General features: G+C 36.6%; 1 protein-coding gene across 8 annotated transcripts in view; it reads right to left on the bottom strand.

Annotated features, from left to right (window-relative positions):
• Positions 1-24,249, bottom strand: part of LOC135157275 (otoferlin-like) — a 105,366-nt gene that overhangs the window by 8,285 nt on the left and 72,832 nt on the right. For 7 of the 8 annotated variants that reach the window (XM_064112325.1, XM_064112327.1, XM_064112329.1 and 4 more), the window contains 11 exons: positions 18,551-18,577; positions 17,528-17,659; positions 15,822-16,010; positions 14,799-14,890; positions 10,131-10,301; positions 9,577-9,731; positions 9,131-9,273; positions 7,881-8,068; positions 7,235-7,476; positions 5,587-5,756; positions 4,292-4,392 (listed from right to left, as the gene is read on the bottom strand). In XM_064112325.1, coding sequence (XP_063968395.1) covers positions 4,292-4,392; positions 5,587-5,756; positions 7,235-7,476; positions 7,881-8,068; positions 9,131-9,273; positions 9,577-9,731; positions 10,131-10,301; positions 14,799-14,890; positions 15,822-16,010; positions 17,528-17,659; positions 18,551-18,577 — 1,610 coding nt within the window. Of the gene's footprint in view, positions 1-24; positions 257-4,291; positions 4,393-5,586; positions 5,757-7,234; positions 7,477-7,880; positions 8,069-9,130; positions 9,274-9,576; positions 9,732-10,130; positions 10,302-14,798; positions 14,891-15,821; positions 16,011-17,527; positions 17,660-18,550; positions 18,578-24,249 lie in introns of those variants that run through there. The other variant, XM_064112326.1, reaches the window with a different exon arrangement.

Raw genomic sequence — 24,249 nt, 5'->3', positions numbered from 1 at the left:
GCCCCAGGCAGAGGTCCTTTTGTAACTTTGGCTGTAACTAAAAATATTAAGAAATCGCCACGCCATAATAAAAATCTAGGCGCCGATGATCTTCTTGGCCGTGTAGCCTGGCATGTTGTAGACGAAGAGGACAATGAGGATGATGATGAGGAGGAGGATGATTCCGTTGATGATGTACCATTTGAATCTTCTCCAGATGATGTATCTCAGGGTTAGGAAGGGATTCAAGAACCATCGGAATGATGTATCCGGACGACTGTTAGTAGTATGGGGGGGGGGGGGGGGCGGTGCGAGATGAAGAGGTTTAGGGGTGTGGCATGCAGAAGTCATACAAGTTGATGAAGATTGAATTCAGAATAAGGAGGTTTAGCCGTGAGGCAAGCAGAAGGCATGCAAGATAACCATAAGAGCCATGTGAAATTAAACAGAATTTTGGTACAATGAAAAAAAAATGAATGAAATATCAATGCAAGAGAAGACACATAGCCAGAAGAGATAAATATTACATGTAGAAGTAGATATAGAAGTAGTAGACGTAGTAGATGTAGTAGTAGATGTAGGAGTAGTATATGTAGAAGTAGTAGATGTAGAAGTAGTAGATGTAGTAGATGTAGAAGTAGTAGATGTAGAAGTAGCAGATGTAGAAGTAGTAGATGTAGAAGTAGCAGATGTAGATGTAGTAGATGTAGAAGTAGTAGATGTAGAAGTAGTAGATGAAGAAGTAGTAAATTTAGTAGTAGATATAGAAGTAGTAGATGTAAAAGTAGTAGATGTAGAAGTAGTTGATGTAGAAGTAGCAGATGTAGAAGTAGTAGATGTAGAAGTAGTTGATGTAGAAGTAGCAGATGTAGAAGTAGTAGATGTAGAAGTAGCAGATGTAGATGTAGTAGATGTAGAAGTAGTAGATGTAGAAGTAGTAGATGAAGAAGTAGTAAATTTAGTAGTAGATGTAGAAGTAGTAGATGTAAAAGTAGTAGATGTAGAAGTAGTTGATGTAGAAGTAGCAGATGTAGAAGTAGTAGATGTAGAAGTAGCAGATGTAGATGTAGTAGATGTAGAAGTAGTAGATGTAGAAGTAGTAGATGAAGTAGTAGATGTAGAAGTAGTAGATGAAGTAGTAAATTTAGTAGTAGATGTAGAAGTAGTAGATGTAAAAGTAGTAGATGTAGAAGTAGTAGATGTAGAAGTAGTTGATGTAGAAGTAGTAGATGTAGAAGTAGTAGATGTAGAAGTAGTAGATGTAGAAGTAGTAGATGTAGAAGTAGCAGATGTAGAAGTAGTAGACGTAGTAGATGTAGTAGTAGATGTAGGAGTAGTAGATGTAGAAGTAGTAGATGTAGAAGTAGTAGATGTAGTAGATGTAGAAGTAGTAGATGTAGAAGTAGCAGATGTAGAAGTAGTAGATGTAGAAGTAGCAGATGTAGATGTAGCAGATGTAGAAGTAGTAGATGTAGAAGTAGTAGATGAAGAAGTAGTAAATTTAGTAGTAGATGTAGAAGTAGTAGATGTAAAAGTAGTAGATGTAGAAGTAGTAGATGTAGAAGTAGTTGATGTAGAAGTAGTAGACACAGAAGGAGTAGATGTAGAAGTAGTAGATGTAGTAGATGTAGAAGTAGTAGATGTAGAAGTAGTAGATGTAGAAGTAGCAGATGTAGAAGTAGTAGATGTAGCAATGGTGGATGTAGAAGTAGTAGATGTAGAAGTAGTAGATGTCGAAGTAGTAGATGTAGAAGTAGTAGATGTCGAAGTAGTAAAAGTAGAAGTGTAGATGTAGAAGTAGTAGATGTAGAAGTAGTAGATGTAGAAGTAGCAGATGTAGAAGAAGTAGATGTAGAAGTAGTAGATGCATAAGTAGTAGATGTAGTAGATGTAGAAGTAGTAGATGTAGAATTAGTTGATGTAGAAGTAGTAGATGTAGAAGTAGTAGATGTAGAAGTAGTAGATGTAGAAGTGTAGATGTAGAAGTAGTCAATGTAGAAGTAGTAGACATAGAAGTAGTAGGTGTACAAACAGACATAGAATTAGTAGTAATGTGTTAATAAGAAATAGGGACAGAAAAATGAAAATTGCAGGGCACACAAGAAAAAGGGTAAAAAGGAAAATATCAATGAGTTAGTCGGTTATCATGAAACATTCATCTAAGAACATGAGCGAATGTGTAATAAAGAAACAAAATGTGAAGATTGGTGCACAATAGAAATGAATGAATACATACTGATAAGTATAATAGATCTTTTAAATCAAATTCTTAGCAGCATCTTTCTTAGAAAATACAATCAGATTAATATTTGCAGCAAATATAAAAAAATGCCTGAGAGAGATTTTTTACTGCTAGTAAGCATCAATGTCAAATGATTATGATGAAGAAACTTAAAGACAACAAGAAAGGATTTTGATGATGAAAATGAATTTCTTTTATAAGAAATACCAGCAAATCTGATAAAATGTATGAAGGAGATATATATTTCTTTGCTGTTAGTTAGAATTATGGAAATTATATGCAATGATGTCAAAAGGTTATGATAAAGAAATACAAAGACAGAAAGAACATCAAGTGATACAATAAAACACAGACAATAAACCACATAAAACAAAAACATTTATATTTTACTCTATCAAAGTTGAAACATAACAAATGCATAAATACTTTAAGGATACTTTAAGGAAAACAGGTAAATTTTTAAGCACGGCCGAATTCCTGACTACCTGTAGTGTATACCTCCATCTTGTGCAATTTGGAACAAGATTTTAACTGTCTAATCATCTAATAGCTTTGTACCAACATGAACCTTTCAAAGGTACATTGACATTGGGCTGACAGTCCTACCGCTGCCACATATAAGACTTGTTCACATAAGGGGCATCAAAGCTCAGTCATTTTTTAAATAAAAAATTGAAGATATTAAGACCATTCACTTTTTTTCATTGACAGCCTTTGGAAGCCAGGCAATTGTATATATTACATAAAGTGTTGTTCAGCCCAATCACTAAGCTTTGTCATAACATGTCTGTACAAGCCTTTGACCTAGTAATATAGATGGAAGCCATTTATAGTAAATTCAGTAAACTTCACAGTTTGCCTTCCAAATGCTTAATATTGTCCCAATCAATGTGCTCAGCTGCATGTACATTCACAATAATGTTACTCAATGTTATGAAGAGAGGGAGACTGGATATCCTGGCTGGTAGAGTCTTGATAACTGTTTCTCTAGTTCTCTGTCCATCCTGGGTGCTCACCGATGTCCAATCTTGCCTTTCATCACCAAAACAAATATCTCTTATATCACTTCATTCTTAAAAACCTCACAAAATTCATTCTCATCTCTTTATTTTGCAAGACCGAGATACCTGTTCACGAAGTTTGTCAGCACTGACAAGTTGTCATCCTCTGACAGTTACCATAGTAACAGTCAAACACTCGTGGTTCTCGGCCATTCAAAACCATGGATTTCATTGAAATTTGTCAGAGCTGACAATTTAGTCAGGGCAGACATATTTCGTGAAATATCCCTAGTCTCTCTCTTACTCTCTCCTTTTTTATTCCCCCTCTCTTTTTAAAACATATAATGATTAAGTTTCTGATATTCATCAACGATTTTGATGTTCAAGATTAAGGAGAACCACAGACAATTGCTTTCAACCATTGTTTCCTATTTCAATAGTGAGGAGACAAATGTATTCCAATATACAGTAGAAACATTAGTTCCTTCTGCAAACAGAAATGTTATCTTTCTTCACCATTGATAGAACAAACTAGTGAATTTACATGTAGGCGATTCCGTGAAATACTCATCCATTGTGTTTGTCCGACCCCATTCTTCTCAATTTTTATTACACAGCATGAACTGCTGAAATCGTGATATTCTGAGATTTTTACTTCTTTTCACATGAACTAGTGGACAATGACAAATTGTTTGAGGAAGGTCCCACATAAAGGGCGTCAGATGTACATGTACATACTTCATGAAATTGCCCATTCATCAAAATATTGAGAGTAGAAGTTCAGGGGCCCATGCAGTTTCATAAAGAGTTACAACTGTTGTAACTTTGCCATTATGGCAACTACCATGGTAACAGGGCTCAGCAGCCAATCAAAAATCAAGGCTGCCATGGTAGTTGCCATAATGACAAAGTTGCAACAGTTGTGAATCTCTATGAAATGGGCCCAAGAATAAGGGTTATTTGTAATAATAAGCAAACTGAAAGGACTTCAGTGGATGTTCATCTAATATACAGATTAATAATAGATTAAAATTGAACATGGATATAAATGAATGAAAATTGCACATACTTTGGTTTTGGGAGTGGGTCCGGTTCCTCACGAGCCTTTCCAGCAGGACTCTTCTCTGCTTCCTCTTCAGTCAACAGCGCCATCTCAGCCTCGACTTTACCCTGGACGAAGGGAAGCAAAACATTTTATATGCCTATATTAAGGGGCCATTCCACAGAGAGCAAGACCACTGAAAGACCTTTCAAAGACCATGAATTTTGGACGATCTTACAGAGGTCTCTCAATGAACCTACAATGGTCTTTGAGGTCTTACACGAGTCCTGACCAATATCTTTCAGCAGTCTTCGTGGTCTTCATGGGCTCCAAAACTTTTTGAAACGGTTCAAAACAGTCTTACAACGGTCTTACAAGAAAATGGTCTTTCAGTGGTCTTTCAGCGGTCTTTCAGCAGTCTTTCGATGAACTTTCAAAGGTCTTCATAGTCTTTCAATGATCTTTCGGCAGTCTCTCAAGATTTTTGCAGAGATCACTGTAAGACTCATGAGAGATCATTGAAAGACCATTGAAAGACCAGGCAAAGTCCATGGAAAGAATTCTGAAAGATCACTTGTTGCATAAAAGATCTCTGAAAGACCATTGAAAGATCTCTATAGGACTAGTCTAAGACCAGTAAGACAAGAAATATCCATCAGTCTTTCAGAGTTCTTTGAGGGGTCTTTCTGAGCCATTCCACAGAGATGACAAATTTCAGTGATCTTGAAGACCGCTGTAAGACCTCATCAATTTTAAGTCTTTCAGTGGTCTTTCAACGGTCTCCGTTCTGTGGAATGGGGGCCGTAAGGCGTAATGATAATTTAAACCATAGTATATTTGTGGTTCACCTATGGGGGTGTTCAATGTAGCCCCTAAAGAATAAATGTTTGAGTCAGCAGCATGTTTGGTTTTAAGATATATTTAATAAAAAAAAGCTTTATTAACTCTTTGTGTGCAGGGCCATGAACTCCTCTGTGCTGAATTATTTTCAGGGAGGGAAACGATGGATTGTTTGTTTAAGCGTAAAATGTGAAGTTCGCACGGCACCGTGTGCATTGGTGCAAAGTACGTGTGAAAAGAGTGAACTGCTGAATAAACTTTTGGCAGAGGAGGGTTGGTTACGAAACCAAACAAATAGTAATTTTTGATTGATCAGCTTTTGAAATTTTACTCCAAATATCCTAGACTGGGAAGAGCAGTAAAACAGGTTTATCAACTGTTGAATACATGACAAGAGCACAGGTGAAAAAAGTGCAAAGAATTGCCACACTACAGCCCATTGTTAAGTGGAGATGATGAAAATTTTATCAAAATATCCTTACCGTCAATTCTTCTCCTTCCTTATCAGACTTGGCAATGAAAGGCCACCATCCCTTGGTTCTCTTAAGCTTGAAGATTGACATCATACTCATGGCTCGATGTGACTCAATGGAACACTTCTTGGCTGTCTTGGCACCGCGGGGGAACCGGTTCAGATCCAGAGACACAGATCCTTTACAGAAAGAGATAAGAACCAGTGTTAGGATGAATCACAGAATAACAAACAGGGTGTTTCTACAGAGAATCGTTAACGGTATTACCCGCGTAAGTATCCAGAATTCCGGAACACTTTGCTGTAGAAACAGACGCAATGCGGTTTATTGATAAACCCCATTGTGCAAAATACAGTGACTAATAACCACCTCTGGGAGGTGGTTATTGCCATGTTAATCCGTTTACTTGCGACGCGGAATGTGAGTTATTCAGATTATTCCCTCTGTAGAAACAGGTTGGATTAAGGGCAATACGGTTTTTCGATGCCGGAAAAGATAAACCATTTTTAACGATTCTCTGGAGAAACACGCCGATTTAGAGATTGATGATACAGTGAGATAAAAAATATCAAGGAAAGCTGCCAATGACAAGTCTTGCTTCTTGGTATTCCATCATTCATATTGACATTTAATCAGTCATTACTTGTTATAGGATGTGGCCCTGGAATATAAGACAGGTAATGGAATGCACTGGTCATTATCTTTGATACATATACAAATGATTTGTTGATCAAGAGAAGGTGCTTTCATATGCATTTGATCGCAAGAATGCCTGTAAATTACAAGAACTTCTTCAGACCTTATACAGTCACCTGATAATTCATTTTATGCATTTCCCGACCACCCAACCCATATAATGTTCATGTTGTTATAAGCCAATAACCAGACCAATCTATTCCTTTACTCTTCTTGCCTTGTTGTACCTAAAAGTCTCCTAATTTACTACTGCACTGGCAACATATATGGTATTCTGTGTTCTGGATTGATTTCATGATCAGTAAATAGCAGGTTATGAAGTAGGCATGTAAGAAACTTCGGTGGAAAGGTTATTGGGCGACTGGTTAAGAGGATGTAGCATGTGGTGGCTCTGAGGTACATTCATGGAATTTCATATTGTCACAATGTGGTGCCAAATTAATGAAATTGCCAGGACTTTGATGATTTTGCCATGAAACTTGCAACTTTTAAATGTTATCCTTCTTATTCTTGGCTGCAGGGTTAAATTCACAATCATATTCGCCACAGTGGCATACAACTGTAAAGCACAAAGACTAGAAACATCAATTTCACAACAACATTGTAAAATTGGCAAGAAATGGTCACAGACTTTAAATAAAAACTATATGACCCATGTCAGTGGTGAAATGTTACAAATAAAAGGGTTGAGAAGGTGAAACATGGCGTATCTGAAAAAAATTCTAAAAAGTAGCAAGAGAGCAAAGCAACCAAGCAAATATTTGAACTTTTTAAAATGAGGTTCTGCATCAGCGATAAAATTTGACATAATAAAATATTTAATATCACATTTCACCCTTTTTCCCTATTCTTTCTCTCTCTCTTCTTTTACCTTGGTCGAGGAACTTTTGGGGCCCCTAAGGCAAGCCCCCGCCATTGGGGCCTTTTCAAAATGAAATTCTGTCACTGTTTAATATCATACCAAGAAAATCATCAGCTGAGAAATGATCGGCGTCCCAAACTTGAAGCGTCAATCTGGGCGGGACCTTGTACTCCGTCTCGTCGATGGAGAATGCTGATTCTTTCTTCTTGATAACCATCTTCTCTTCAGCGGCTAGGTAATCAAACTGGAAGATAAATCTCCAGTTGAAGTTACCCTCACCGGTCAAGGAGCGGTAGTGGACGTCTGTGGATTGGTTGTCGGTGCTTGGCCCAAGTAACCATCTGTAATTAATCAATATAAAGAAATCAATAAGAAATATGTCTTTATCAAAGCAATTTTGAAAAACAAATTATGCAAATATCAGTTATATACCTCTTCTAATGCTGCAATGACACTTGCAAGATTTTTGGTTCCCGGATTGGCATGATTCTGTCGTGCCAAATGAGTGCATGTCGAAAAGCTTCAGTATGTCCCTTCTTAATGCTGTTTTCCGATATAGCATTCTCATCAACTCCCTCTTTTACATAGATAACAATAATTTTTTCCCAGTCTTCGTTAAGCAGAAGACACTCAGCATGAGCTTTATCCACAGATAACTGGAAATGAGCAATATTTTTTTAGGCCAATCCAAACACCAAAACTACCATTCAATACACAAATTAACCCATTATTGCCTTCAGCTTACCCTTTGACATAGATGTCGCTCATCTTTTCGCCTGTCAAGAGAGAGTCATCCTCCAGGACGACATCATCAGTGTTCCAGATGATGACCCGTAGCTCATAGCGTTTGGGTTTACGAGGTGAGATGTCGACTGGAGCGCCCGGTAGAGGCATGTCCATGGGGAACATATCAACCCACATCTCGACTTTGCCCTGGATGGGAAAGGAACCGAAAAGTTATGATGAAAATCAATTCTACTGACATCATCAACCTAAGTGAAATATAAGCAAATTACTAGTACAGGAAGTGATGACCGCTGATCTAAGAAGTGTAAGCCATCGTTTTCTCTATTGTCACAATCACTATGAAAGAGTATTACAGTCCATATTGACTAATGGTGATTTTATCATCACGAACATCAGCCTTATCCTTAACATCCTTATCACCATCCTCCTCAGTTTTATTGTCATCATCATCGTCCTCTTTATTGTCATCATCACCGTCATCGTCACCACCGACATTATCTTCATCACTGTAATCATTATCATGTCATCATGATCATAATCATCATCATTATCACCATCATCATCATCGTAATCATCAAGATCTTAATCATCATTTTCATTGGCATCAATATCAATATCATTATCGTAATCATAATCATCATCACCACCACCATTATCATCACCACTACCACGACCACCTCTATCATCATACTCACCTGTTCAATACCTGGTTTATCTGGGGGATAGAGTGACCTTGTCTCTTATGTTCTGATACCAGCTTACACCCAACCTCAGGGATCTCATTAACATCATCACCATAATCATCATCATCATCATCAGCATCATCATCACCATCACCATTCATCGTCGTCGCCATCATCATTATCATCATCACCATTCATCGCCGTCGTCATTGTCATCATGATCATGATCATCATCGTCATCATTACCATCATCATCATCATCACCATTATCATCATACTCACCTGTTCAATTCCTGGTTTATCTGGGGGATAGAGCGACCTTGTCTCTTATGTTCTGATACCAGCTTACACCCAACCTCAGGGATCTCATTACCATCATCACATCATCATCATCATCATCACCATTCATCATCATCGTCGTCGTCACCACCACCACCACCACCACCACCACCACCACCACCACCACCACCACCACCACCACCACCACCACCACCACCACCACCATCATCATCATCATCATCATCATCATCATCATCATCATCATCACCATTGTCATCATACTCACCTGTTCAATTCCTGGTTTGTCTGGATGATAGAGTGATCTTGTCTCTACATGTTCTGGGACCAGCTTACAACCGACCTCAGGGATCTCATCCCAGTGGAGGAGGGCTTCAAGTGAAGTCAGGTCATCAGTCGGCTTACTGTTTCCTATAAATCATCAAAAAGTAAATAAATAGTCACAAATTAATGTAAACAATGGTAAAATTCCAAAATCAAACCTGTATAAAGACTGTCAAAGGTAGAACAGGTAAGTCGTCTTTATTTTTATTACACATTTTTACAAAGAAAGTTCTGAAGGGAAACAGAACTTGTTGTCTTTTTAGACAATTCGACACTGAAGCAGATTTGACTGTATCGACTAACCAATGAACCAAGTAAGATTGTTTGAAATAATGCCAAAGCAATGTCAAGTTTTCTTTAGACTGAGTTATGAAAGTTTTCATGACCTACCCCCTTCATCATCGATGAACTGATCTCCGTAGTAGATCTTATCTCCCACTTCAGCTCGACCTGGAGAGAAACGCAGTTCAATCTTATGCTCTCTACACAATCTGGTTAAGATTTGATGTGGCTTCTGGGGATCACGCCAATTGTTGTATCCATACCTGAATAAATAAAAACAATACATGATGATGGAGATGATTAAGACGATGATAAAGACGACAACAATTACAAAGTTGTATTTTATTAATATGGCAGTTGTGGCAACCTCATATCATTTTTTAGAACAGTCTACTCTTTCTAATACAATAACTCTCTTTAGGCAAAATAAGGTTAGCTAAAATATGCCATCACTATTCCTCATATGTCAAAAAATTTGTTGTATTTTGAGATGCACTGTTTTGCCAGCTCAACAACAATCTGTTCCTAAATGAAGTTTTATATGGCAGATTGTAATGAGTAAATGTTAACTTATGCCATACAAGATCCAGTAATTCTTTCCTGAACATGTATGTAATTCCACGATATGAACTAAGATGGATGTGTTTTCAATGAATACTTACAGAGCAAATTCTTTTGATATACCGCAAGTTGCTCGATGCTTGCTGTAGTATCGATTCTCAAGATCAATGGTAGTTTCACCGATGAGATCATCAGATCCAATCAGATCCCAGTCATAGATCTGAACAGCCAGCTTGGATTCCATGGGAAAGGTAGCCTCAAACTCATAACACCTTGAGAAAAAAAAATTGTAAGCATGATAAATAATATATGATCTATAATACGTTACTCCACTCTGCAGAGTGTTCAGGTGCAATGAAATAATGATGAAGGAAATCAATGGAAAGCAAGAAATTGAAGACAAGGCTCAAGGATAAATAAGACAAGTAGGAATGGAAAATATTGACATCTCATCTTTCAGTGTTTGTCAGATTCAGTTTTGCAAGCATTGTGTATACAATCATTGATGCAACTATAATGTATTGAAAGTAATGTTGTGCATGAACAGTTAAGATATTTAGGTCACCATCGTGCTTGATTGAAGCCACACCTAAATGTGGAATACTGAATCCGATATTAAACAGGACTCAGAGAGCCAAGACTGAATTTCTTTATATCTGCTGTCTACATTGGCTCTTATGTTTATACTTCAACAACACTACACAAGGTCTAAACACGAAGGCCAGGGCCTCTAGGATTAGGACTACACACATTCAAGACTAAGACCAAGGACAAGGACTAGTCAGCTAGCCCAAGGCCACATATATAATTATACAACAATTTGTGAACCAATGCAATAGTCTCTGGAATTTGAAACAGAAAGGGGTTGAAGTTCACCTTTTTCCTTACGAACTAATCAGAAGAAATATGCAAATGAGGTCATTCCATCATCACTTTGCATGAGAAACACTTGTACCCGGCACTACCCACATGCCAAGCGGCATTGAAATCGAACTATATGGAAAGGGATTGAAGTTCACCTTTGTTCTTATGAGCCAATCAGAAGAAATATGTAAATGAGGTTATTAACATGCACATATTTTGTAATCACTTTGCACCAGGCACTATTCACACACCAAGCGGCATTGAAGTGGGATCACCTTTGTTCAGCCAATCAGAATAAATGCTCTCTTGCTTTCTTGGACAGGTTCACCTGTTTGTGGCAAATTGGTTGCCGAGAGACATCCATCTATCCAAGCGAAAGCTAAGTGTGCCCAACGTTCTCGCCAGGTTTACTCTGACGCTTGGCGGCGCGAAGCGACGCAAGCCGCGCAGCGGCCTCGGTGCGTGCGAAGCATGCACGGGGGGAGGGTGTCCCCCCTCCCGCGCAAAGCGCGGTAGCTATCGAAAATATCAATATCGACGAGCTTAGATTGCTGCTAAATGCACCACATTTTATGTCTATTTAATGCTTCTCCGGCCACACAGCCGTAACGCTTGCGCGAATTGCAATTGAAGCAGAAAGGCAACTTAAAAATTGAAGTTAATCTCATTGTATACTTACAGTTATAGATTATTTACATCGATAAATTAACTCCATACTTTCCAATGTTCAGATCGATATCGCTACATCCTTAGAAAGTGCGATTGATTTTGTGAATGCGTGTTGTTTCTTATGACGACAATGCCCGACTTCATCTACGGACCGCATGCGTAGCCCTTTGAGCTTGCGCTGCGTCACGCCCTTACGAAATCCAAAGATTGTTCCGACTTTATACCTCGGTCACATGTCTACGGCAGCCGTACGGCGAGTCGAAAACAGCCGTTTTAACATTTTTTTGTACCAGCTGAATATAGGTGGTTTGAATAAAAATTAATAAAACGGCTGTTTTCGACTCGCTGTAGAGCAAATGTGACCGAGGTATTATTTGGAAGCCTCGGAAGTTTTCTTCCGAGGCTTCCAAATAATGGGCATCGGTATTCATGAGACGGGGTCCCCCACTTATATAATTTGCATGGTTTTTTGTTTGGTTTATTCGAAACTCACTGAAACTATAACTCTCATAAGACTTCTGTTGATGATGTTTATACTAATAATTTCCAATCGAGATTCTTTTATCACTGTCAATTATTGCTGTGTTCATTTGTATTGTTCGTTACTCACCTATAAAATAATGAATGTGCTGTGCTTCATCACGAGCGTGAGAAATATTTTTAGTCATTCATAATACTCTAATATTACAAATTTGTTGTTCTTAACTGCGATTTAAAATGTTTTGAAAGTATAGGTTAATTGACAGGAAATAAGATTTCTATTTTTACATAATACATTATATGTAGGCCAACAAATACAGCGTGTGTGAAGGAGAGGAGAGGGGTGGGGTTGTAGGATGGTCGAAGGGAGACAGCGATAGGGGAGGGGTCGTGGCGTGGACAATGACAAGGGGATGTTGAGATCGTGTGTGTGGGATTGGTGAAGAAGTCAATATTCGAAGCGAATACATTTTTATAGACGTGTCTATACGTCTACCGATGATGACGGCCGAATAATCTTTCTTTACATGTATCTTTTGGTGAATTAAAAAAATATTTTCTTCCACCATGAGTGTGATGATCGAGGTACGTGATTCAATAAATTGCATCACAATATCACTATAGGTGTAGTTTGAAAATCACGAACAGTTTATTAAAAATGAATAAAAGAGAAAGATCTTCTTAATTTTATAGCCCCCATCCAGCGTAAACACCATGAAGAGTTTTTGAGGTCACGAAATCAGCTGATTCGCACTCAAACAACAGGTTAACAGGTCACACATGTGGGACACATTCCAAGGGCGGGAATTCGGGGAAACCCGTTTTCAAGCACAATGATTGGCTCAACCCAGAAAGTGAATACTAATTAGATCACGTGCCATCGGCTTTGGGGCGTCTTGTTCACATTCCAACTCATTTCATAAATATCATCCACTCGCAGTATAATTAGGCTAACGACGTTGTCAAGATATAACTCATATATTAAAAGCACAATTCCGATATAAAACATAAAGACATAAGTGAACTTGAAAAATTCATCCAACGATATTCAAATTATACTAGCAACTCATTGTGGGCGCGAAAAAACGATATACATATCCGATATCCTCTAAAACGTTCACACATATCAACTTCAATAATTCGTACTTGAAACGAATATTTGTGAATGAATTGCCAATTCCACTTTGTTGAATGTGTACTTCTATCGAAATCTATTGAATCACGTACCCCTCCCGACCCAAGGTGGATTTTCCAATCGCCATAAAGATTATGAAGCCACAATCACAGTAGACACATCCATAAATGAATATCAATTTCATTCGCTACGAACAATCCCTCCCCACAAAGTCACAAACATCCCATCATTTTCATCTACATTGCCCACGGCCACCCCCCATTATTCTCTATTTTCCCTTTACACAAATTAATTTCAAATGATATTTTATTTTAAATCGTAGTTAAGCAATTGTACAACAAATTCATAAAGCATTCACTGTGATGACTAAAAACATTTCTCAGGCCCGTGACAGGTGCGCTCATTATTTAATTGGCAGGCAAAGAGTAATAAAGAACAATACAAATTAAAATACACTGTACGTATAACTCACATTCAAAAATGAGTCGTAATGATAAAAAATGTGAATAATATTAATAAATAGTATTAATTATGAAAATTATAACAGATTGAATGAATATATGAAAAAAATAAAATTAAATTAGTTTTGGATCCCATCTAATTTTGGAAGACTATCGGATCCCCGGATCAAGGATTTTGATGCCATGTGCGATTTGTATTATGAATGTGACCGTGTGTTGCGAGCGCAAGTGCAGTGGCACAGAACTTGGTAGACAAGCCGTCGCGAAATTAATCAACAGTTTCAAAAGATCGATGTAGAGATCAAGACTTTGGAAATAACGGCGTAAAATCGGAATTTAAATGTGAATAAATCATTTTGATGTAAGTAAATGAGTTGGACAGTATACCAATCCATTCCATTGGCTTTGTCATTATTAATGTGATCTTTGAATAGTTTTCTCAATTCGCTCTACGGCAGTGTCATCAGAAATGCATTCAATGAATTCATGTAGATGTAGCTATAAAGGCTGGGGCCTGGGACGAGATAAAACTATATTTCGATCGAATTTTGATAGTAATTTTGACACACTCTATTTTTGACATAATAAGTGACAATATCAACTGAAATTCGTAATAATCTAAATTACATTGCCCAAGCCAGTAACCCACGATACCCCTCTCCCCTCACTTGTTTTTGAGCGTATTTACTACCATTTTAAAGACGTAAATAATGTGAGCAATGCGATACGCAAATGCGAAGTAAACATCTTCGCGCTTCCCACAAAAGAGATTGGGCCTCGAGTCGAGGTCGTATCGTATATAGCGCACTAGTAGTAGTGAGTGAGTCAAAGAAATCCCGGGAAGAAATCGTGGACGAAATAATCGACAAGTTTATTTTAGGATCTGAAAAGCAGATTATTTTTTAAATATTATTCAGTTTTTGTGTAGATCTAACAGTTAGGCCTGCTTTACAGTTGTCGGCCACGGTTGTCGGGGAAGTTCACGGTTGGCGGATTTGCCCTGAAAATTTTCAGGGTTGGCGGCGCCCGCCAACCGTGACGCGTGGTAGCGAGAACGTTGAGTTCTCATGTTGTTCTCATTTTGAATACTCCTCATGTTGTTTAAAGGTGGAAAGTCACAATTTCTTTGTTTCATCTCAGTTCAGTAATGCTCTACTTACTTGCCAAATGTTGGATTAAGATTCTTGGAGATATAGTTCTCTTTGTCATTGGTCTTGTGTTTCCCTAAGAGAAGTTGGACGTAGGGATCAGCCTGGAATAATAAATAATAAATAAAAGTTGACAATTAGATCATGAACAAAGCTGGTGAAGGGTTAACAGAAAAGTCACAGAAAAGTGATTATTTGACAACCTTTTGATTGATATTTACTTGACACAACTGCAATCTTAATCACTCTAAGGAGGCGCGATAGCTCAGTCGGTAGAGCGGGGGACTCGTATTCCGGTGACCCGGGTTCGATTCCCACTTGGTGCGCTAGTGCCCTTTGGTAAGGCATTAATCCTCAGTACCAGGTCCTTCGGAGGGGACCTTAAGCCGTCGGTCCTCTGGTTGCTTGCTTACAAGCATTCATGCTTTCTTAGCAATCAGGTAAAAAAATCACCACCAAACCAATCAAACTCTCTCTCTCTCTCTTTCAATTGGTGTTAGAATGGAAATATATATGGGTATCTATTCAGCCCAGAAACAGGATGATTAAAATCTGTGTTTCATTTGTTTGGGTTTATATGTATAAACTGTATATAAATGTCATGACTCAGGCCCATTCAACAAAATTGTACAGAAACTGCTTAGAGGGACCCAATTCAAATTCTTTTCAAAGAATTTTTTTTTCTTCATCACTTTATTCAATATTCAAAATCAAACAAAGGAACATAGGTGAATACATAATAAAAAGGAAATTACATGCAGGGCAACATATGTAAATTACAGAGAAGACGAATCACAATATAAACAACAATTAAAAAAAAAACAATCATAACAAAATATAGAAGATATAGAAGTTTTGAGCAGAAAAAAAATATATATCTCATAAGTTGTGTATAATGCTACATAACATTATATTATAACATGTATTTCACATAACATTACATAACATTATAATATGTATTTCACATGTTATAACATGTATTATAACATGTATTTCACAATTCAAATGGATACAAATCTAACTTCAGTATCATACCTTTCCATTGACATCAGTAGGATGCAGATCAATAGCCTTGATGATATAGACCCGGACTAGGACACCCATTGGATCGCTCTTAGGTAGCCCCTGAAAGTAACCGAGCTTGGGATCCAGCTTACCAAACATCTTGGTAGGGTTTGCCTCAATCTCAGGAGGAAGAGGCCATTTGTACAAAGCCAATGCTCCCTGTGGATATACAAAACAAATCATCACTCAATAATAATCAATTCGTAGCTGTTGTTTGCTTTGCTAGAGTACACGTTTCCTATGGGATTTGCGCATTTTATCAACAATTTGTATGGCCTCTCCGTGAAAATCCCCACATACCTCCGAACAGTGGCGTAACTACGGGGGGGGGGGGGGGGGCATGGGGGGGCACGTGCCCCCCCAATCGGCTGGCTAAAAAAAAAAAAAAAAAAAAAAAAAAAAACGGGGAAAAAGAGAAAAAGAGGGAGAAAGGGAGAGAAACGTACTGGGAAAAGAAGAAATTATTGCTAATTATGTTATATTATATTATAATTATGTTATGTTACATTACATTAAAAAATCATAAATTTATGAAACATAGGCCTAATTTGCGCAGGGCCTAGGCTATGTCTTCATTGTTCCTGGTGCTCGCATTGTCTGTTTAACAAGATATATAATCCTGTTGTACTAAAACCTCCCGTTTTCAAGTCAATATACACAAAATATATTTCCTCGCACTTCAAATTATTATTGTTTTATGTAGTGACATATGCTTCTTTTTCATGACTACTTAAAGTGATTGCCCCATTTTAAGGTCTTAATATAAACTATTTCCTGTCCGTGCTTACGTTTGCATTCGTGGATTGGTGAGATATGTCTGTTCTTCATGAATTCCTAAAATCAGACCTTAAAATGTCACTTTTTCTGATCTGAATATCAAAAAATTTCTGCTTGCACCTCGCGCTCGCATCATTTGGTTAGTAAAATAAGCATGGCCTTCGTGAACTCCTACAAGCAGGCCTTAGAATGCCCCTCTTCAGGTCTAAATTTCCTAAATTTTCAGCTCGCGCTTCGCGCTCGCAATATTTGACTAGTGAGATGCGTATGATAATCATGATTAAAATGACTACAAAAAGTGCTTCATGTGTTTAGATGTATATTATTTAAACAAAATCAGCAAGCGCTTGGCACTCGCATTAGATGACTATGGTGAGATATGTATACTCTTATTGGATTCCCAAAATATAGTCCTTTAAATGTCCTTGTTTGGGGACAATATATGCAAAAATTTCAGCTCGCGCTTTGCGCTCGCATTATATGTTTAGAGAGACAGGTATGTATTATGATTACTAAAAATTGTTTACAATGTCCCTTTTTAGGTCTGAATTTCAAAAAAATTCAGCTCGCGCTTCGTGCTCGCATTATGTGATCAGTGAGATACATATCCGTTTAATAGCACTGTCCTTAAAATGTCTCTATTATATGTCTGTATACCTGGCAACTGAGCGCGCTTCGCGCGCTCTCTAAGTGACTCAAAATTTTTGCTGGTGCCCCCCCAATGCCGTGACCCACGGTACGCCACTGCCTCCGAAACTAAAATAAACTGCTGCCTAGAAATCTAATTATGAACAGAATCAGGCTTCTACTTTCATATTCTGCAAAAATATCACAATCGATTTTTTGACCAAAACTGACTGATACGACAGTTCGGATGAATGCCGACGATTTGATCATACCTTGAACTTTCCGACTACCCTGCTCTCACTGTCATCATCGCCGGTGTTCTTTCCTCTAAGAAGCTCAAAGGTATGAAGCCATTCTTTGAATCCACTGAAGTCAGGTACATTCTCTAACTCAGTGGAGTAAAACTGATACAAGAAAGAAACAAGGAAACGTCACTGATGAGCAACTGATGTGCACTGATGTCACTTCGGTGTCTAGCCCCCATCAGGGTTCAACACAAAAAAAACCCTGTGACACAAGCTCACTGCCATATTACACCGATTTGACCAGCAATAAATTCTCTTTGTAATTTCTGTCTTATTTACATGTATTTTATTGTAATTAAGCTTACAACTGTGATGAATGTAAGATCTTTTTTTTTAAATCATCATATAAATAAGTTGAATTTCCTGCCTGATGGACATGTATATTTGTTTAAAAAATGCTGAAGGAAAAGTTTAAAAACAGAATTAGAATGGAGCATGCCAACGTATGGTATGGCAGCCCATTTTCTCATTGACCTTTATTCATTGATTTGCATCAATCATACCATTGGTAATGTTAGTTGTTTTTTTGTCAACATAAAATATCAAGAATCAAGAAAACGATTTCTGTTTATCAAAAGAACATTTTGTGCTTTATAAAAAAAAAGCAATTCCCAATATCAATAAATAGCCATTAGAAAAAATGGCTTGCAATACCGTATGTCAGCATAGCTAGGCCTACCAGGTATTTTTTATTTTTTTTTTTATTTTCAGGGGCTACTTTTCACAATCAATTGCCTAAATCTGCAACACTGGATAAGCTTTAACATATTGCATTGAATGGGGAATTTTGGAGGCTTCTCAATTTTCCTGGGCTCTTTTGAGCAAGTTCAGGGGTGAAATTGCTCCAGGATTTTTCCCTGCAAGATATGCCGGCTATAATGTCCATGTGTGACAGCCCCTTATACAATTGGATTGTACAAATAGAGACGTTTTACATTATCCATGATCCTATAGAAAACAGAAATACAAAAATAATTCTTAAAATCTCACCTGAATAAGACAGACATCTATATCCTCCTGTTTGGATTAAAATGACACAAAAAATGGGAGAAAGAGGAGAAAAAACATTATTATTTTAATTCTAGTCAATGTTTGGATGCAGAATTCAATAATAGTAAAATTTGTTTATGATCTAATAATAGAAGAAGATTCCTTATAAGCAAAGATCTAAACATATCAATAGTCCATTATGAATATTATTTCATCATACAAACACCACTGGTAGTCATCAACAGTGCCAACCTATTGCAGAGAAAATATGACATCAAAGTTTACTATAATCCCCGTCCCCAAAGCCCTTACAAGATTTTAATGTCTTGAAAAAATAAATGGCTGGAAAGACCAAGACAATTGCTTGATGCTGGTACAGCGGATATTTATTTTTACACAAAAACCTCGACTCAGAGAAAATATTGCAAAAGAAATCTCTGGTCCGGAATAGACAGTATTAAAAAAAAAATCCAAAAGCATATCATCAGGAAGCGTTTCATCACATTTTTGTCCGACAAGATGTCAGACCTTGATGCAGGAGTTGTTTGATAAAGCCGTCTGACAGGTCCCTTAATGAAATGCTCCCAATGAGATTATACCAAAGACAAGTCCACCCAAACGAAAGATTGAATGAAAAGAGAAAACTCAAACCAACATAACGGTGAACATGCATTTCATCATGACTGGATGTGAAATAAGAAAGTTAGGATATCTTCAAATTTTTGCGAAATTTGATTGACAAACAAAAGGATGTATATGCACATAGTGAGTGTGCGAAATATGAAACTTTAAAATGACATAATCTTATTTTACATCCAATGAAGAAGAAAAAATTGTCAGAATTATACTTCTTTGATTTGTCTCTATCTTCTAAAATCAACTTTGTTGTGGCAATGGACTTGCCTTAATAGTATAAGTAAAATATGTTCTCAATTTTATGGAGAAAATTTATACAAACACTAGTGCGTGTGTACAATGTATTGTAAAAGATGCTGTTACAATGCAAAAAAAAACATGCTGAATGATTATCAACTCATGATGCACACAAACTCCATGCACTGTCGTATACTAAGAATATTGACTTGCATGCTTAGAGAATTCTACCATGCAAAAAACTTATCATACTCATAAATACAATATAACAAGACCACAAAAAGATGCAATTAGTTGAGTCGATTTCCAAACCTTCTGTTTGAAAGATGAAAGTCAGATTATTGTGACCCCAAAGACATGAAACCATTCTCGCTAAAGCCCAACTTTCAAGTATGATATTTTAATTTGAATAATATCTTTGCGTATCAAAATAACTTGCGACTTATGAAAAATATCACAGTTAAGAAATATAATAATAAAGCACCACCATAATCTTTTCCTGCGCAATAACCTTAAAGGACAAGTCCTTCCCAACAAATAGTTGATTTGAATAAAAGGAGAAAAATCAAACAAGCATTACACTGAAAATTTCATTGAAATTGGATGTAAACTAACAGTTATGATATTATAAACTTTCAATTAATTTCACAAAACAATTATATGCACATCCTGGACTCATGAAATTACCCACTCACTATAATTTCATTAGAGGATATGAAGTTTATATTAGTAAGGGAAGGCGGGGTAAGTTGTGACACTTTTTGCATTTTGTATTTACATGAAAGATTAAATATTCTCATTTTCTCAAGTGAAATAAACTGAAAATGTGGAGTATTCATCATTTTGTGGTTCAGTCAAGGTCATGATTGTCATATCCTTAAAAACTGAAACATTGTAAATCAAAACGATAAAAACAAACGAAATAGTGAGTGAGAGACACCGTCAACTCTCTCCTTTGCATAATTATGTCAGAGTTGTGTTTATACATGTTACTGTTTTGTGAAAACTTAGCGCAAATTTAAAATGTAACAACTTTCTTATTCAACATCCGATTTTGATGAAATTTTCAGCGTAATGCTTGTGTGATCTTTCTCTATTGATACAACCAACATATTTATTAATTTTTTTTTTTGGGGGGGGAGTAGGGACCTGACCTTTAAAGGCCCTCTCAGAGTTACATGTTTTATTATCATCAGAATTCTAAGAAATTACACAAGTCATCAAACAGTATACAATAGTGAAGCCATTGCGTGAAAGCTCAAATAATCAATTAAAATCTATTAGGCTTCTGGCATTTTCCAGACTGTAAGTTAATTAGCTTAAACATGATCAAGTTAGTAAACTTTTTTTTCAAAAGTTTGGCAGAGGACATTTTGGCAGTACAGGTGAAATAGAAGCAAGTGCATGTTCTAGGAATAATAGGAAAGATTTGTTTAATTTTTAATACTACTAAATAAGCACTTTGTGAGATAAAACGGGAAAGAACCTCGAAAGCAATGAGATAACTTAATAGCTCTATGGGTCTGGACCTGAATAAATATATTTAAAAAAAATCTACTTATGACAGTTGCAAAGACATTGGATAAGGTGTCTTGGGAGCATTTCATGAAATAAATAGAGAGTGATTTTCACCAACAATTGTCATAAGCTACCAAAATCCTCGCATCTAATTCGCTCAGAGCAAAGTTGCCAGTGAAAAATCCCTGAATATTTGTTTCATGAAACACACCCCTGATCAGCTGATGAATGCACCAGCAAAAGATCTTCAAAACATATACTCCATTCAGTCTGATATTTCTTCATCGTATCTGCAAGGCTGTGACGTACCTTTCAGGCTTGGTCTACATGTATGAGAGCCAAATCCAGGGGGTATTTCACAAAGAACTATTTATGACTTAACCCTATCTAGGCCGGGGTAGTTTTGGATGTCAAATGTTGCAGGGGAGGGGGGGGGGGGGGGGCTTGCAGGCCCCCCTTGAGATCTCGGCCGCCAATTACACCAAAAATTGGCACACAATTTACAAAATTTTATATTTTTTCAATTTCATGCAAATTGCCATTAATTGATTATGCTAATTTATGCATTATTAAATCATACTTTTTCCTCTTAATAAAGTTCAAATTTTCTAATTTATGGTGTAGAAACTCTACAGTGGGGTTTTTAGGAAATGTACATGAAAAACCTCGCAATATTAGATTGATTTGATATGTATCATTTTGTGTTTTTTTTGCAATTTCTTGTGTATTTCCTTTTTTTAACCTTTTGTTTGTCATTGTCATTGAAGCGTTGAGAAGGATGGGGGGTTCAAGGCCCCACACCAGCCTAGATATGGTTAACACACTTATATAAACAGGCAACCTCATTGATCAAGACATGCACACTATATCATACTTGCAATTATATGAATGTAAGTATGATATCTATCTTTGTGAAACATATATCCCAGAACTTGACCACAGTATCTCAATTGGTCTATGTCTTGGATATAAAATTGTATTATAATCCCTGAGAAGAATTGCTTAAACAATGCAATTATCTTAAAGGAGAATGAAACCCTTGAAACCAGCAGAATCCATACCAAAGAGAAATATCAAAGAAACATATTGTTGAAAGTTTGAAGAAGATTGAATGAATAATAAGAAAGTTATGAGCATTTGAATATTGAGATCACTAATGCCATGTAGATCCTCCCATTGGCAATGCGACCAAGATCTGTGATGTCACACACGTACAACTCCCTCATTACTTTAGTACTTATTTCACTTATATTCTCACTTTTATAGAGTCTATCACAAGGTGAGGTGTTTATGAGAGGTGAGGTGTTTATGAGAGGACAAGTACAGAGGTTTCACAACATTATATCATTGATGAATCGTTTGTCATATGATTAGAATGAGCAAAAAGAGATGTTTTGGGGTATATTTTCAGTGTCCAAAAGGGAGAGTTGTTCATCTGTGACATCATAGATCTTGGTCGCATTGCCAATGGGAGGATCTCCATAGCATTAGTGATCTCGACATTCAAATGCTCATAACTCTTCTATTGCTAGTCCTATTTTACTCAAAGTTTTGTTGATCTTATTCTTTGATTTTTCTGCTTTCACAAAAGCTAACTTGCTCCAAGAGTTTCATTCTCCTTTAACAATATCTTTTTCTGAAGTAAAAAAGTCTACTGAGTAATTAATGGGAGATAAATATATTTTACTTTAAAACACCATGCGATAGAGCTACAGTGTGTTAAGGATCATAAGCAGGAAGAACATAAAATGCACACCAAAAAGGCTATCCAAATGGGTACAAAAACATAATAAAACATCCACATTGCATGACATGGTTAACAAATTTCAAATTCAAAAGGATGAAGCGGAAGATGGAAAGGAAAGAAAATGTTAAAATGGATTAGAGAAAACAAAAGTGATGAAAATCATATTGTGGCACAAACCCAAAATGATCCTGGAGGTCCTGTCTGTAAATCAAAAGCATTCAACTAAAGCATTAACATGACTGCAAGGTTTATCATCTATGGTTACAAAGGGATGATCTGGGCTGAAAATATTTATATCGTAATACATAGAGTAGAATTCACTGAGCAAAATGCTGAAAATTTCATCAAAATCGGATAACTAATAGTAAAGTTATTGAAGTTTAAAGTGAAAACAGTCGTCATGAATATTCATTAGGTGGGCTGATGATGTCACATCCCCACTTTCTGTTTCTTATGTTATTACATAAAATCATAATTTTTCCATTATTTCATACTTGTGTGAATAATATGTCTCCCTTATAATGAAATAAGTTGCAGCAATATATCTAATGCACTAAATCAGTTGTCAATCCAATTTTTCTAGTTCTTGGAGGAAAAAATTTGAATAAACCTAATTTCATATAATAAAATACAAAAGAACAAGTGGGGATGTGACATCAGCCCACCTAATGAATATTCAGGACGACTGTTTTCACAAAATATTGCTAAACTTTAAAATTCAATAACTTTGTTATTTGTTATCCGATTTTGATGAAATTTTCGGCATTTTGCTCAGTGAATTCTACTATATTTATTTAGCTATAAATACTTTCAGCCCAGACCATCCCTACAAAGCCATTCACACGCTAAACAATCTGGCATGGTGTGGGAGTTGGTTGTTGGTTGATTAGTTCATGTATGATATATTCACAGTCTACCTTTGTGAATTGTAATTAAATTCAAAAGCGGTTTCAATTCAAAGATCGATAGCAAAGCATACAGGAAATCTGATGCATTTTGAAACTGCAGTAAATTAATACATAACTGACCCGGTTTAGGAAACTTAATGGGCTCTTTCAATAAAATTTCTTGGAATTGTTTTTCCTTTGTAGAATAATCCATTTAATATTCAAGAAAAGCTTCAAAATATATATTTATTAAAGCAAATCTAGTTTGCTTCACAAACATGGAGTATGGGAGCAATACCATACATTACACTATGGTGGGAGAGTGGGGTGTACAAATTCTTTAAAACGCATTTCATATCTTGGCAAGATAATGATATCTAAGTATATATCTTTCATGTGTTAGATAGACCATGTTGATGAATATTAATGTACCTTTGAAGGCAATGTGTAATAAGTGCTCTTCAAATCTGGTTTGATATAAATAATGACCCAATAAGTATTTCCATTCTTTTCTGAACTTTAATTTAAGGATCTGATTTGCTTTCTAGAATTTGCCAAATACCAAGATATTATTTCACAAGTGTCAAAACTGTACAAACAAACTGATCATCTGTTTATCAAAGGGAAAGAAGAGTGTCTGTTTGAGGGCTTTCAGGTGTGAGTGTGGGTGTAGG

The sequence above is a fragment of the Lytechinus pictus genome, chromosome 17 (genome assembly GCF_037042905.1).
Source record: "Lytechinus pictus isolate F3 Inbred chromosome 17, Lp3.0, whole genome shotgun sequence".
NCBI lineage: Eukaryota > Metazoa > Echinodermata > Echinoidea > Temnopleuroida > Toxopneustidae > Lytechinus > Lytechinus pictus.
The sequence above is the reverse complement of the archived record's forward strand: the minus strand, read 5'-3'. Positions and strand labels throughout refer to the sequence as shown.